At 44.8% G+C, this 15,321-nt stretch overlaps 1 protein-coding gene across 1 annotated transcript in view; it reads right to left on the bottom strand.

Moving 5' to 3' along the window:
- mao (monoamine oxidase) overlaps positions 1-15,072 on the bottom strand; it is a 301,102-nt gene extending 286,030 nt beyond the window's left edge. The window contains exon 1 of the mRNA XM_073045512.1: positions 14,639-15,072. Coding sequence (XP_072901613.1) covers positions 14,639-14,687 — 49 coding nt within the window. The 5' untranslated portion in view covers positions 14,688-15,072. The remainder of the gene's footprint in view (positions 1-14,638) is intronic.
- Between the last annotated feature and the right edge of the window lie 249 nt (positions 15,073-15,321).

The following is a 15,321-nucleotide window of genomic DNA, read 5'->3' as shown; positions in this document are numbered from 1 at the left end:
AGATCCTGCTTTCTCTGGCGGACAGTGTGTAGGTGTTCAGCGAAACGGTCTCCCAGTCTGCGTCGGGTCTCACCAATATATAAAAGGCCACACCGGGAGCACCGGATGCAGTATACCACACCAGCCGACTCACAGGTGAAGTGCCGCCTCACCTGGAAGGACTGTCTGGGGCCCTGAATGGTGGTGAGGGAGGAAGTGTAAGGGCAGGTGTAGCACTTGTTCCGCTTACAAGGATAAGTGCCAGGAGGGAGATCGGTGGGAAGGGATGGGGGGGGGGGGGGGGACGAGTGGACAAGGGAGTCGTGTAGGGAGCGATCCCTGCGAAAAGCAGAAAGAGGGAGGGAGGGAAAAATGTGTTTGGTAGTGGGATCCCGTTGGAGGTGGCGGAAGTTACGGAGAATTATACGTTGGACCTGGAGGCTGGTGGGGTGCTAGGTAAGGACAAGGGGAACCCTATCCCGAGTGGGGTGGCAGGTGGATGGGGTGAGGGCAGATGTGTGGGAAATGGGTGAGATGCATTTGAGAGCAGAGTTGATGGTGGACGAAGGGAAGGCCCTTTGTTTAAAAAAGGAAGACATCTCCTTCGTCCTGGAATGAAAAGCCTCATCCTGAGAGCAGATGCGGCGGAGACGGAGGAATTGAGAGAAGGGGATAGCCTTTTTGCAAGAGACAGGGTGGGAAGAGGAATAGTCCAGGTAGCTGTGAGAGTCTGTAGGCTTATAGTAGATATCAGTAGATAGGCCATCTCCAGAGATGGAGACAGAAAGATCAAAAAAGGGGAGGGAGGTGTCGGAAATGGACCAGGTAAATTTGAGGGCAGGGTGAAAGCTGGAGGCAAAGTTAATGAAGTCGACGAGCTCAGCATGCGTGCAGGAGGCAGCTCCAATGCAGTCGTCGATGTAGCAAAGGAAAAGAGGGGGATGGATACCAGTATAGACTTGGAACATGGACTGTTCCACAAAGCCAACAAAAAGGCAGGCATAACTGGGACCCATGCAGGTGCCCATGGCTACACCCTTGGTTTGGAGGAAGTGGGAGGAGCCAAAGGAGAAATTATTGAGAGTAAGAACTAATTCTGCTAGATGGAGGAGAGTGGTGGTAGAGGGGAATTGGTTAGGTCTGGAATCCAAAAAAAAGCGAAGAGCTTCGAGACCATCTCGGTGGGGGATGGAGATATATAGGGACTGGACGTCCATGGTGAAAATAAGACGGTGGGGGCCAGGGAGCTTAAAATCATTGAAAAAATTCAAAGCATGAGAAGTGTCACGAACATAGGTGGGAAGAGATTGAACAAGGGGGGAGAAGACAGTGTCAAGGTATGCAGAAATGAGTTCAGTGGGGCAGGAGCAAGCTGAGACAATAGGTCTACCTGGACAGGCAGGTTTGTGGATCTTGGGTAGGAGGTAGAAACAGGAAATGCGGGGTGTGGGAACTATGAGGTTGGTGGCAATGGATGGGAGATCCCCAGAGCTGATAAGGTTGGTGATGGTATAGGAGACAATGGCCTGGTGCTCCTTAGTGGGGTCATGATCAAGGGGTAAATAAGAGGAGGTATCAGAGAGTTGTCGCTGTGCCTCGGCCAGGTAGAGGTCAGTACGCCAGACAACATCAGCTCTCCCCTTAACAGTGGGTTTTATAGTGAGGTTGGGATTGGTGCGGAGGGAGTGGAGAGCAGAGCGTTCGGAAGAAGTGAGGTTGGAATTGGAACACTGTGTGGTGAAGTTGAGACGGTTGATGTTCCCTCAGCAATTAGCAATAAAGAGATCCAAAGCAGGCAGAAGACCAGAGCAGGGTGTCCATGAAGAGGAGCAGGGTTGAAGACGGGAGAAGGGGTCATCGGTGGGGGTAGGAGAGTCCTTGCCAAAGAAGTAAGCTTGGAGACGGAGACGGCGGAAGAAGAGTTCAGCGTCATGGCGTAGGCGGAACTCACTGAGGCGTGGGCGAAGTGCGACAAAGCTGAGGCCCTTACTGAGGACAGAGCGCTCTGCCTCAGAGAGTTGAAGGTCGGAGGGAATGGTAAAGACCCGGCAAGGATGAGAGATGGGATCAGAGGGGGGAGGGAGGCTGGTAGTGTCAGTGGAGAGGGAAGGGTTGGGGTGAGAGGAAGAAGGAGCCTCTGAGGGCCCAGGAGCTGACAATGGGATCTGAGGGAGAGGGGACTGCAGAGTGGTGGTGGGGGAAGGGGAGACGGGAGACACAATCGCAGCATGTGAAGACCCGGCCTGGAGTTCAAGGCTGGAGTTACAGTCGGTGGTTGTGCAATCGCTTTGAAGCTGTCCATGGTCGTTGAAACCCGCGGTGATGGTGCTGGAGTCCAAGTTTTGAATATGCCCTGGGTCGCTGGGGCAGCCGAGATCGGCGGCCGGGGTCGGGGACTCGATACGAAGACCATGCTCTGGGGTCTGCAGATGGAAGATCTTGTGATCCTTGCAGGACATGATAAAGTCAAAGAAACGGCGATTGCACGCATGGATCTGACAGAGGATGAAATAACGGACAGGTCCATTGCAAATAGAGAGAAAGGTGTCCCGGAGGCGTGGAAGGGATTGTGATAGGGACGCCAGGTACCTTCTCATGGTGGAGAGTGTCGCCCTCAGACCTCGACAGGAGAAACAACGGGAGGCAGAGTCAATTAAATGTGAGTACCTGGGATCCTCAGAAGGTCCAAATTGAGAAGCTCGAAAACGGATCCTGAAGCCAACTGGAGTCAGTTGGCAGTGGAGACACGTTCCAAAGAAGGATATATGGCTGTAATAGCGGGTCTGGGTCAAAATATGATTGAAAAGTTGTAGGGCCGAAGGAATTATAGATGGGGAGCAGCGAGAGGGTTTCACTGAACTCCCGAAGAGAAGATTTAAACTTCTTCAGTGTAGGCATCACCGGCAGAGGCTTCGCAGTAGTGAATTTAAAGAGCAAACACGAGGAAATCTGCAGATGCTGGAAATTCAAACAACACACACAAAATGCTGGTGGAACACAGCAGGCCAGGCAGCATCTAAATGGCTCCATCTTTACAAGCTCATAAACTTAGGATATGTTTGGTATAACTTTATGGTGGATTTGTGCCAATATATTATGCAATGCTTGCTTATATCTCTAAAATGTCAGCAGACTATTTTAAGTGCGTCAGTTCATCATCATCATCCAATCGAAAAGCACTATTCTCAAAGTGCTTTCAAAAACCATTGTTCCCGATTTCTCATCAGTTGTTTGGCTGTCTACACACAGATGGCTCTGCTTTGTCACTTCTTTAAAAAAACATAGTAAACCTACAGCACAATACAGGCCATTTGGCCCACAATTCTGTGCCAAACATGTACTTACTTCAGAAATTACCTAGGATTACCCGTAGCTCTCTATTTTTCTAAGCACCATGTACCTATCCAAGAGTCTCTCAAAAGACCCTGTCATATCTGCCTCCACCACCATCGCCGGCAGCCCATCCCACGCACTCACCACTCACTGTGTAAAAAAACTTAGCCCTGACATCTCCTCTGTACTTACTTCCAAGGACCTCAAAACTGTCCCTTCTTGTGTTAGCCCTTTCAGCCCTGGGAAAAAGCCTCTGACTATTCACACAATCAATGCCTCTCATCATCTTATACACCTCTATCAAGTCACCTCTCATTCTCCGCCACTCCAAGGAGAAAAGGCAGAGTTCACTCAACCCATTTTCATAAGGCATGCTCCCCAATCCCAGAAACATCTGTGTAAATCTCCCCTGCACACTTTCTATGGTTTCCACATCCTTCCTGTAGTGAGGCAACCAGAACTGAGCACAGTACTCCAAGTGGGGTCTGACCAGGGTCCTATATAGCTGCACCATTACCTCTTGGCTCTTGAACTCAATCCCAGTTGATGAAGGCCAATGTACCATATGCCTTCTTAACCAGAGTCAACATGCACAGCAGCTTTGAGTGTCCTATGGACTCTGACCCCAAGATCCCTCTGATCCTCCACACTGCCAAGTCTTACCATTAATACTATATTCTGCCATCATATTTGCCCTACCAAAATGAACCACCTCACACTTGTTTGGGTTGAACTCCATCTGCCACTTCTCAGCCCAGTTTTGCATCCTATAAATGTCCCACTGTAACCTCTAACAGCCCTCCTCACTATCCACAACACCCCCAACCTTTGTGGCATCAGCAAATTTACTAACGCACCCTTCCACTTCCTCATCCAGCTCATTTATAAAATTCACAGAGTGTAGGGGTCCCAGAGCAGATCCCTGAGGTACACCACTGGTGACTGACCTCCATGCTGAATATGACCTGTCTACAACCATTCTTCGCCTTCCGAGGGCAAGCCAATTCTGGATCCACAAAGCAATGTCTCCTTGGATCCCATGCCTCCTTACTTTCTCAATAAACCTTGCATGGGGTACCTTATCAAATGCCTTGCTGAAATCCATATACACTACATCTACTGTTCTACCTTCATCAATGTGTTTAGTCACATCCTCAAAAAATTCAATCAGGCTCATAAGGCATGAACTGCCCTTGACAAAGCCATGCTGACTATTCCTAAACATATTATGCCTCTGCAAATCTTCATAAATCCTGCCTCTCAGGATTTTTCCATCAACTTACCAACCACTGAAGTAAGACTCACTGGTCTATAATTTTCTGGGCTATCTCTACTCCCTTTCTTGAATAAGGGAACAACATCTGCAACCTTCCAATCCTTCAGAACCTATTCCGTCCCCATTGATGATGTAAAGATCATTGCCGAGGCTCAGCAATCTCCTTCCTCTCCTCCCATGGTAGCCTGGGGTACATTGCATCCGGTGGAGACTTATCCAACATGATGCTTTCCAAAACCTCCAGCACATCCTCTTTCTTAATGTCTATATGCTCAAGCTTTTCAGTCTGCTGTAATTGGATTGCCAAGATCCTTTTCCATAATGAATACTGAAGCAAAGTATTCATTAAGTATTTCTGCTATCTCCTCTGGTTCCATACACACTTTTCCACTGTCACACTTGATTGGTCCTATTCTCTCATCCTATCTTCTTGCTCCTCACATACTTGTAGAATGCCTTGGGGTTTTCCTTAATCCTGCTCACCAAGGCCTTCTCATGGCCCCTTCTGGCTCTCCTAATTTCATTCTTAAACTCCTTCCTGCTAGCCTTATAATCGTCTAGATCTTTATCATTACCTAGCTTTTTGAACCTTATGTGAGCTTTTCTTTTCTTCTTGAAAAGACTTTCAGCAGCCTTTGTATACCAAGGTTCCTGTACCCTACCATCCTTTCCATTTCTCATTGGAATGTACCTATGCAGAACACAATGCAAATATATCCCCTGAACATTTGCCACATTTCCCCTTCCTCCAATTATACACTTTCCAAACTTGTCTGTTTCTCTCCCTCTCCAATGCTATCGTAAAGGAGATAGAATTGTGATCATTATCTCCAAAATGCTCTCCACTGAGAAACCTGACCAGGTTCATTTTCCAATACTAGATCAAGTACAGCCTCTCCTCTTGTAGGATTATCTATATATTGTGCCAGGAAACCTTCCTACCCCATCTAAACCCCTTTCTCTAAGGAGATGCCAATCAATATTTGGGAAATTAAAATCTCCCTCCATGACAACCCTGTTATTATTACTCCTTTGCTGAATTTGTCTCCCTATCTGCTCCTCAATGTCCCTGTTACTTTTGGGTGGTCTATAAAAAACACCCAGTAGAGTTATTGACCCCTTCCTGTTCCTAACTTCCACCCACAGAGACTCAGTAGACAATCCCTCCATGACTTCCTTCTTTTCTGCAGCTGTGACTATCACTGATCAGCAGTGCCACGCCCCCACCACTTTTGCCTCCCTCCCTGTCCTTTCTGAAACATCTAAAGCCTGGCACTCTAAGTAACCATTCCCACCCCTGAGCCATCCAAGTCTCTAACGGCCACAACATCATAACTCCAAGTACTGATCCATGCTGTAAGCTCATCCAGATTGTTCATAATGCGTCTTGCATTAAAATAGACACATCTGAAACCATCGGTCTGAGCGTATCCCTTCTGTATCACCTGCCTATCCTCCCTCTCACACTGTCTCCAAGTTTTCTCTATTTGAGAGCCAGCAGCCCCTTCCTCTGTCTCTTCAGTTCGGTTCACACCCCCCAGCATTTCTAGTTTAAACTCTCCCCAATCGCCTTAGCAAACCTCCCTACCAGGATATTGGTCCCCCGGGATTCAAGTGCAACCCATCCTTTTTGTACAGGTCACTCCTGCCCCAAATGAGGTCCCAATGATCCAGAAATCTGAATCCCTATCCCCTGCTCCAATCCCTCAGTCACGCATTTATCCTCCACCTCATTCTATTCCTATACTCACTGTATAGTAGTAATTCCGAGATTACTACTTTTTTACTACTACTTCCTGCTTCTCAACTTTCTTCCTAACTCGCTGTAGTCTTTTTCCAGGACCTCCTCCCTTTTCCCACCTATGTCATTGGTATCAATATGTACCACGACCTCTGGCTCCCCACTTCAGAATATCGTGGACGCAATCAGAAACATCGCGGACCCTGGCACCTGGGAAGCCAACCACCATCCGAGTTTCTTTCCTGCGTCCACAGAATTGCTTGTCTGACCCCCTAACTATAGAGCCCCCTGTTACTGCTGCCTTCTTCCTTTCCCTACCCTTCTGAGCCACAGGGGCAGACTCTGTGAAAGAAGTTTGTTCTTTCCACACATATTACATATCTTACGGTTAGCGTAATGCTATTACAGCATAGCTCTGAGGTCGGGTTTCAGTTCCCACTGCCGTCAGTCACGAGTTTGCACATTCTCCCCATGAATGTGGGCTTCTGAAATTTGCTAGTTTCCTCCCACACTCCAAAGGCACAAGGTTAGAGTTAGTGAGTTGTGGGCATGCAATGTTACTGGCACAACCCTTGCTGATTTGATTCGGCACAGTATGTTTTGATGCTCATGTGACAAGCTAATCTAATCTTTAATCCTTAAGCAGTTTAGTTTTGATTTTGTGGAGCTCTTGGTTTGTAACAGGTTCAATACTCTCATGCCTCTGGGGTTTTCCTTGGGAGTATATTATCCCGTACTCATACACCTTCCTTCAGTGAGGGTGCACTCACATTCTGATCTGTCTTTTAAGTTTTTTTGCTCTTTGCTGCATTCCGAATCTTATCTCAAGGTCATGTTCGCTTCTTGAGGAAAGCTTTCTCACACCTACAAATCTACAATTCCAATCTGTCTATAGGGAAGCCATATCACATCTGGTGTAGTTACTTTCAGTGAGCTTTTCTAGACTGGTCATAAAAATAACACTGGACAACAAATTTTTTCCAGAAGTTTTGCTTCCTCAGAATTTTGTTTGTGATAGACTACTTGAAGATGAACACAAATATAATTTCAGACTACTTGTATCATGTAGGAATTTGGAGAAGTAACAAATTAACTTTTATTGAATATGTGTTTAATTGCATAATGGTGCTGATGTTTTGCAAAAGTTCAACTAAGTTAAAAATATTTTGTTAATGATTTTCATTTGTACTCAGTGTCTGAGGCTTCTCGCTTAAGTGTCCAACAATAATTCGCCAGCATTGATGGATTCCAGTTGCCCTGGTATCTTTTCTCCATGACCACAATGTCCTGGTGAAATCTTTCACCATGCTTGTCACTAACAGCACCAAGATTTGCAGGGAAGAAGTCTAAATGAGAATGCAGAAAATGAATCTTTAGTGATAGGTTGCATTTCATGGTTTTATATGTTTGAAGCATGCTTTCAACCAGCTGCATGTAGTTTGATGCTCTGTAGATGCCGAGAAAAATTTCAACAACTTCCTTGAATGCCTTCCATGTGATTTTCTCCGGTCCCAGTAGAAATTCTTCAAATTGCCTGTCATTGATGACCTGTTTGATTTGTGGACCAACAAAAATGCTTTCCTTAATCTTGGCATCAGTTATTCTGGGAAGCATCTGTCTCAAATATCAAAATCCTTCATAGAGATTTTTGTTCCTGGTGATAGCAAATTCCATCCTTACAGTCCTGAACCCAATAATTATTACTAAAACCTGTCCTGCCATGCAGCAGCCACACCGCCTAAGCATGCCCAAGCATGCCTGGACAAGATAGGAAACTTCCCAGCTTACATTGTAGGCAACATTTTAATTGACTTGAATTATGAATGGAAATAATAAACATAAGTGATTTCAAAAAATGGTGAATGATAGGGAAATTACATGGTGATTTTCCTGATCAGTAGCCCAAAATTCATAAGATACACCTAAAGGTATCCAGGAAGCAAAATCTTTGTTATAACCAGTCACCTGTTGTTTTCTTTCTTCTCCCAGAAAGGAATTTTTAAATTTAGCATCTCTGAAAGACCTACCTCGACAGAAGCTCCAACTCATAAACACCTCCTTCTTCAATTAAGTTAATTTAACTTTCCAATTCAATTTACCTGCATTCATTCCATTTCCCACTTCCTCAATTCCACAGAATAATTCTGCCAAGATAACTCAAATCTACACTATTTTTTTTAAGCATCCCCATCATGTATTTCAAGGATTTATGGTGCTGGTAGAGTACTTCTCAAAGCCATCCTGTACAAAATGTTTAATTAACTTTCAATCAATATAGTCAGCTCCAAAGCAAGAAACACAAAACACTGGAGGAACTCAGCAGATCAGGCAAAATCCATGGAAAAGAGCAAACAGTCAACATTTCAAGCTGAGAGCCTTTGTCGGGACTTCAGGATTTCCAGCATCTACAGATTTTCTTGTACTCGTACCTAGCTCCGAGATGTTTACCAATATAAAGGTTGTTTTAATTGATCCACATTTATCTGCCACCACTCTATATCCAATCCTCCTTATGTGTACCTAATGCTTTTCACAAAGAAAAATCAACTTTTATGTACAAATACTGACAAAACACACAGGATCCAAGGGTCTAGACATGCTTGTTCACTGCCTCACAAAGACACACAGGAACTCCCCAGAAAAATGCTAATTTTCATCATAAAAGATCCTCACCACCCAGGTCATGCTCTTTTCTTGCGGCTGCCATCAGGTAAAAGGTAAAAATGCCTCAGTACTCACTCCACCAGGTTCAAGAACAGTTACTACCTCTCAACTATCAGGCTCCTGAACAAAAGAGGATAACCACATTCATTTAAGAACTCTTTTCTCTTGTTATTTCATGCACGTTACTTACTACCATTTATTTATATCTGCATTTGCACAATTTGTTGTCCATTGATCCTGTTTACAGCTGCTGTTCTATAGATTTGCCAAGTATGCCCGCAGTAAAGAATCTCAGGGCGATATGCGGTGACATGTATGCGCTCTGATAACAGATTTTGATTTGAACTTTGACTACTGCCAGAGTAAACTAAATGAGAAGTGTCACCTTGGTGAAGTCATACATTAGTTGTTCTGCATAGCTTACCAGAGTTTACACTTCGTGGGCTTGTATCAAGTGAAACCGCCTCTCCCCCCCCCCCCCACCCCCCCATGACATTGAGATGGCTCTACAACCCCAAAGCCCGGTTTGTGTGGATGCTGTGTAATTTGCAATCCTGTTACAACTCAGTGCCAACAAATAACAGACAGCGCACTACATACCACTAAAGGAATTATATTTATGAAACTTACTGAACTAAAGGGTTAGTAAAGAAAAGAAAAAACCAAGAAGAGCGCATCATAATTAAACAGCCAGTAGGAGCTCAATTCTGATCCCCAGTTGATTTCGCTGCCTTGGCGCCACCGAATCACGATCTCACCAACAGGTCATATCCTACGATCAGTTCTCTCCAGCATCTTCTCCCTTCATCTCCTGCTGAATAAAACACCCAGCTCACATTCCAAAGCACCCATTATCTCTAACCATAACCCAAACAGTGCTTCTACAGAAAGACCATTACGTTAGCAGAGAAACCTTTCCCAGGGTGTTACACAAATAATATACAAGTGGTTTATTGACAAAAAGGTGGAGAAACAGCCTAGTTCTTCTGCATGACATTGTTTTTGTTTTATTACCAAAAAAAATGGCCTTAGCTGGACAACCAGTCTTTGATATATTTACAGCCAACTCATTCCACAACTACTGCTTCTGAAGGGTTAAAAGAATGTTCAACTGGTCAATTGCTGCTGTCCATTGACTATTTCCAGTTAAGATGACACCAAGCTATGTCTCCATCGAGGTTGTGGCTCAGATGTTTTTTTAGGTTCAGGGATTGTTTTGGGGACAGACAGGAGAGTTACAGGTCAGGTTAGGTTTTAGGGACAGGGATTTGGGGGAATTACAGGTTGCGTTGAAGTCTGGGCCTCCACTCCATGTTCAAATGCCAGTGACATGGATGTATGACAAAGCAAATTTTTACATAGAGATACATGGGCAGATTTAGGGCCAGCAGACCAGCAAGGACAAGGGCTTGTAGCCTCCTGCTTGGTGAGTTCCAGGGTTGGTGTTCCATATGGGCAGGAGGAACAAAGGCCAGTGACCCCCTAGGTACACAAGCCAGTGAAGACTGGAGTTCAAGGCCTAGTGTTCAGGGTCCTGGCCTTCTGTAATTCTGGCATTCAAGGCCTGGAGTTTGAAGTTTTCATTCAGAGCCTTCATCACTGGCGAGTCCTAGGTTGGTACCAAAGATCAAAACATGAAGGTCAATTAGAAGCCTGGAAGTTGAGGCCTGATCTGCAAGTCAACCTGCCCATTGGGAAAGTTAGAAGCCTGTTATCTGTGTACTCATTGGAGGCCCAAGACAGTGTGTCTTGGGGTTGGAGGTGCATGCCTGGGAGGGAGGGAGGAACCAGCCTGGTTTTGTGGAGGTTTGGTCACTGCTTTTCCTGTTGTTGTTGCTTGTGTTGCTCTGTGAACATGGTGGGCATGCCACATTGGCGCCAGGATTTGTGGCGACACCTGGGGGCTGCCCCCGGCATACCGTTAGGTTACGTAGGTTGTTAAGGAAACAGTGCATTCCAATATACACACGATAAGTAAATGAATGAATGCTTCTCGTCTGCTTTGTGAGTAGTTTTTGCTTTCGGTATACATTTTCAGCATCCTACATCTTATCTCCCATTCCCTGTCCCAGGCTGAAATCTAAACAGGACATGGGACATTCCTGCGTTCTCTTTATTATTTTGCCTTCATGTTCCACTGACCCTTCAGCTTGCAGTTTGATGAACTGATTTGTCTTGCTTCAACGATGGTACTACATACTTCCTACACTGGAAACATCATTCTATTCACAGTGAAAAATAATAATAATAATAATAATAATAGCAACAAATCAGATCTGTAGTTCTAAAATAGCCAATTACAATTGGCGGAGTGGGTAAATAGATAAATAGATAAATAGATAGATAGATAGATAGAGAGCAGGAGCAGACCATTGCTATTCCACAAGATTAGCAGAATTCAGCAAGTGAGCCAAGCTTATGATTAACTTGTACCTTGCCCATGAGGTCCTCACCATTACTGAACAAAATTTTGACAAATGTCCTTCTTTTGAGACCCCTGGACTTAGTCAACATCTCAGCTTACACAGCTAAGGGTGCCTGTCGTGGAAGGAAATGAGCAGGGCAGACAGAGGAAAAGATTCAAGGATGTGCTGAAAGCCTCTTTGAAAATATGTAACATCCCTGCTCATTCTGAGAACTTCAGACCCAAAGTGGAGAGTAGCACGGAGGATCATATTATCAATACCATGTAGACAGAGGCTCGGCCTAAGCAATGGAAGGACCGTACTGCTCATCAGCCACCAACACTCATCTGCAGAGGAGAGATGCCTCAGTAGTCACCTCAGAACTCAAAACCAGAGAAGAATTGTCATCCGTGATCTCAAAGGACTACCCAAGAAAAATATGATTACTGAGGGTGTACTCCTGAAGGAACCGATTCTCTGGGAAACCAATTAACAAATATTAAAATCTACTCAAAACATATGGAAAACTTGTCCAGGGATGCACTGCATATGGAAAATGTGACAAACCTGAGTCTGGTCATTTACCCTTTGATCAGTCTTCTCTCACTGACATTATCAAGGTCGCCTGCTCAAAGTGCACACACAAGCGATGAATTTGGGTTTTATCAGAACTGCTTTGTTCCGATCTCATTACTGCCTTGATCAGAAACTGAATTCCAAATGCAAGTGGAACCATCTGTGCCTTGGAGCTGGATGCCCTCGAAACCATGGAAATGCAAATAGAGTTCAGGAGAAATGTATCTGCTCTCCACCCACTCATCATCAACTCTACAGTTAGCACTGTTTCTACAGTCAGCTTCTTGGGCACCATTAGTTTGCAAAACCCCATGTAGGAGAACCATATCTCCCTCATTAACAAACTGGCTCGGCCGAAAATGTACTACTTGTGGCAGTTCGTCTTCCCAGATCGTAAGAAAATCTAACTGCTGCCTCGTTTTAAAGAGATTATCAGAATTCCCCACATCAATAACAGAAACGTCATCACACCAGCAGTACAAGAACCACACATACTGGAGCAGGATAGAATATGAATGTTCTCCTGCCTTTCCATCACGCAGAAGCCACGTCTGGACTATAGCAGATTACTTTGCACTTTCTCAGATGGGTATGTGTATAAGCTCCAGCAACATTGAGAAAATCTCAGCATCATCCAGGACAAAGAGGCCTCACTGACCAGCACCCCATGGACACCCCCTGTACCACTACAGTTCCACCAGTCCTATACTCTCACTTTGAGTTCTACTCATCATTGTTGGCTCCAGATTCCTGAAACTCCCCATCCAGCAGTGGTGTGAGTGTTCCTTTGTCCTGCACACATGCAGGTACAAACCATCAACACACACAAAATGCTGGAGGAACTGCCTGGCCTGTTGAGTTTCTCCAGCATTTTGTGTGTGTTGCTTGGATTTCCAGCATCTGCAGATTTTCTCTTGTTAGTAATGGCTAATGTGAGGATGCTCTTTATAATAGCAGGGTCAATTCTGCTGTGATCTTTATTCATTCCCATCAAAAGTCAATACAGAGGCCAGATAATGTAATCAAGATGTAATTCATTATTATTTGCACAGGGACAAATTGCAGATGACATAGGTTATTTCAACTCAAACATATGTCTACAAAAGTATTTTATCAAAGTGAATCTTCACATCCTATAAAAAGGAAGCTTTAACATTATATTTGAAAGGGGGGGGGGGCGTTTATTGAGACCATCCTTTCTGCCAGACCACTATGAAGGTAGCTGATCTGGAATCAAGAAAAACGCAAGTCCATGCCACTAGTCCTGCATTCTGAAGCACCAGGTAACGGTCCCAGGGTGTCCAGTCTTTTGGATTTGGATACATTCTCAGGCTTTATCATAAACTGACAAAATGCAAGTTCTGAATCTCAATCCTTTACACACTGAAATCCCAGAAATGAAAATATAATTACAATTCAAGCCAAATTCTGCAGCAAGGAAACAACGATTCAAGCCGGTGGTTTAAACCATGATTTAAAGACATTACAGAGCAGACACAAGATAAGTGGCGGCACGCTGGTGAATGCTGGTATAATACGATGTAATCCATTTTTTTATTAAATTGTGATACTGAAACTGTTCTTGACTTAATTCACATTGTGGGAAGATAAACGTGCTGAAATAGTAAAGCTGTTTTACAATGTTGTAGAACTGCTGCTTTAATACAATGCATGCATTAAGGATTAAAATTATTTTTGGAACAAATCTGCTTCTTGTAAAACTCAAATGTTCTTACAAGTACAACTTTCAGAAAACATAACGATGAATCCATCAGGTGCCTCCTGGAAACATAAACTCCTGTAAATGGCTTCAACACAGAAATACCAGCTGAAAGTAATTTTGCCATAGATCCTGACACGAGAGCCGCACTAAGCATTCCCTTGCGTTTGCTGTTCACGTACAGTGCTAAATCAACCACTGAACATGCTCTGTTCTTTCCACACCCCCGTTCCGTTCCAAAACCTGTTGATTACGGGAGCTGACTCCAACTCTGCAGGTGAAACCAACAGCACCAGAACTAGATTAAAACAACACAACCCAGTATCGATCCCAGTCTCTTCCAACCCCTCCTCCCGCCTCCCACAAATATTAGCAGAATATAATGCAAATGGTAGGGATGCAAGAATAACATGACAGTACATAATTTTATTGCATTACTTTTTTGGCATTGCTGCTGAACGCAGAATTAAATGTGCTAACAGTGAGAACGAGACACAAGCAAGCGACGATTCAAGACGGTGGTTTAAACCATGATTTAAATACCTTACAGACCAGGCAGGAGATTAGTGACCGCACATTGGCTAATGTTGGTATAAAATGATGTAATGCGCTGGTGTTTTATGCAGAACACTGGTTTTTACTTCATCAACACTGTGAGAAGATAACCATGCAGAAGTGGCAAAGCTATTTTGATGGTTGCGGTTCCGCAAACCAAACGTTCACGTTTCCCGACCATGGGAATATTAACAATAGCTCAGCACTGACCTTAATCTCACCCTGCCAATAAACCTCTCTTTGTTAACCGTAATGACACTATTGACAGATGACTCTCAACACATCTGCACTGGCCTCATCTCACATGATTTTCGAAGAGGCTCCGCATGCACTTTTTTACCCTTGTTACAATGAAAGAGCAACGCATTTCTACTGAAGTTGCGACTGACCTGAGATGCCGCCACCAATGACAATCACATCGCATTTGCTGCTCGTCATGTTGCGTCCTCAGCCCGAGCTTCCCCGGCGGTGTCCAGTTGAGTGGCGGTGATAGAGGGGAAGCGCACGGCGCTCAGCCTTTGAACGGTCCCTTCGTGCAGCTCCGCCCCGGGATCGTCACTCCGACCTCAGCGTGCAGTTCCGCCTTCGACCGCTACCCCTTTGTTATTGGCCTCCCTCACTCCGATTTTTATCGTGCCGCTCTCTGTCCCTGTGCAGGATGCCTGTCGGATACGTGCTGAAAATGCAGAATTTGTCTCCAAATCATTCCGCAGCCCCCGGTGTGCTCAGCACTCGGGCATTTTTTTTTTTCTGATATCATTTCACTTCGATGCTCTGAAAGTCCTCGGTAATGTTGGCAGTGTTTCACGACGCCTCGTACGCGTTCATCGGTTTTCACAAGAAAAACTCCAGATGCTGGATGGAGTTCCTCCAGCAGTTTGTTTTTCCCCTCTCTTTCTTCAACGGTTTAAATACATGCAAGTATCGACGGTCGCTTAAAGGCACCAGGTGCCAAGTCTGTCCCGTAAATCTTATTCCATACGGCTGTTTTTCGTGGCTCAAGGCGTCAACCCAGAAAAATCTTAACGCATATTTCACAATACTTCTTCAAAAATGCTGGTGTCAATTATTT

Source organism: Hemitrygon akajei, chromosome 5 (genome assembly GCF_048418815.1).
Source record: "Hemitrygon akajei chromosome 5, sHemAka1.3, whole genome shotgun sequence".
NCBI lineage: Eukaryota > Metazoa > Chordata > Chondrichthyes > Myliobatiformes > Dasyatidae > Hemitrygon > Hemitrygon akajei.
The sequence above is the reverse complement of the archived record's forward strand: the minus strand, read 5'-3'. Positions and strand labels throughout refer to the sequence as shown.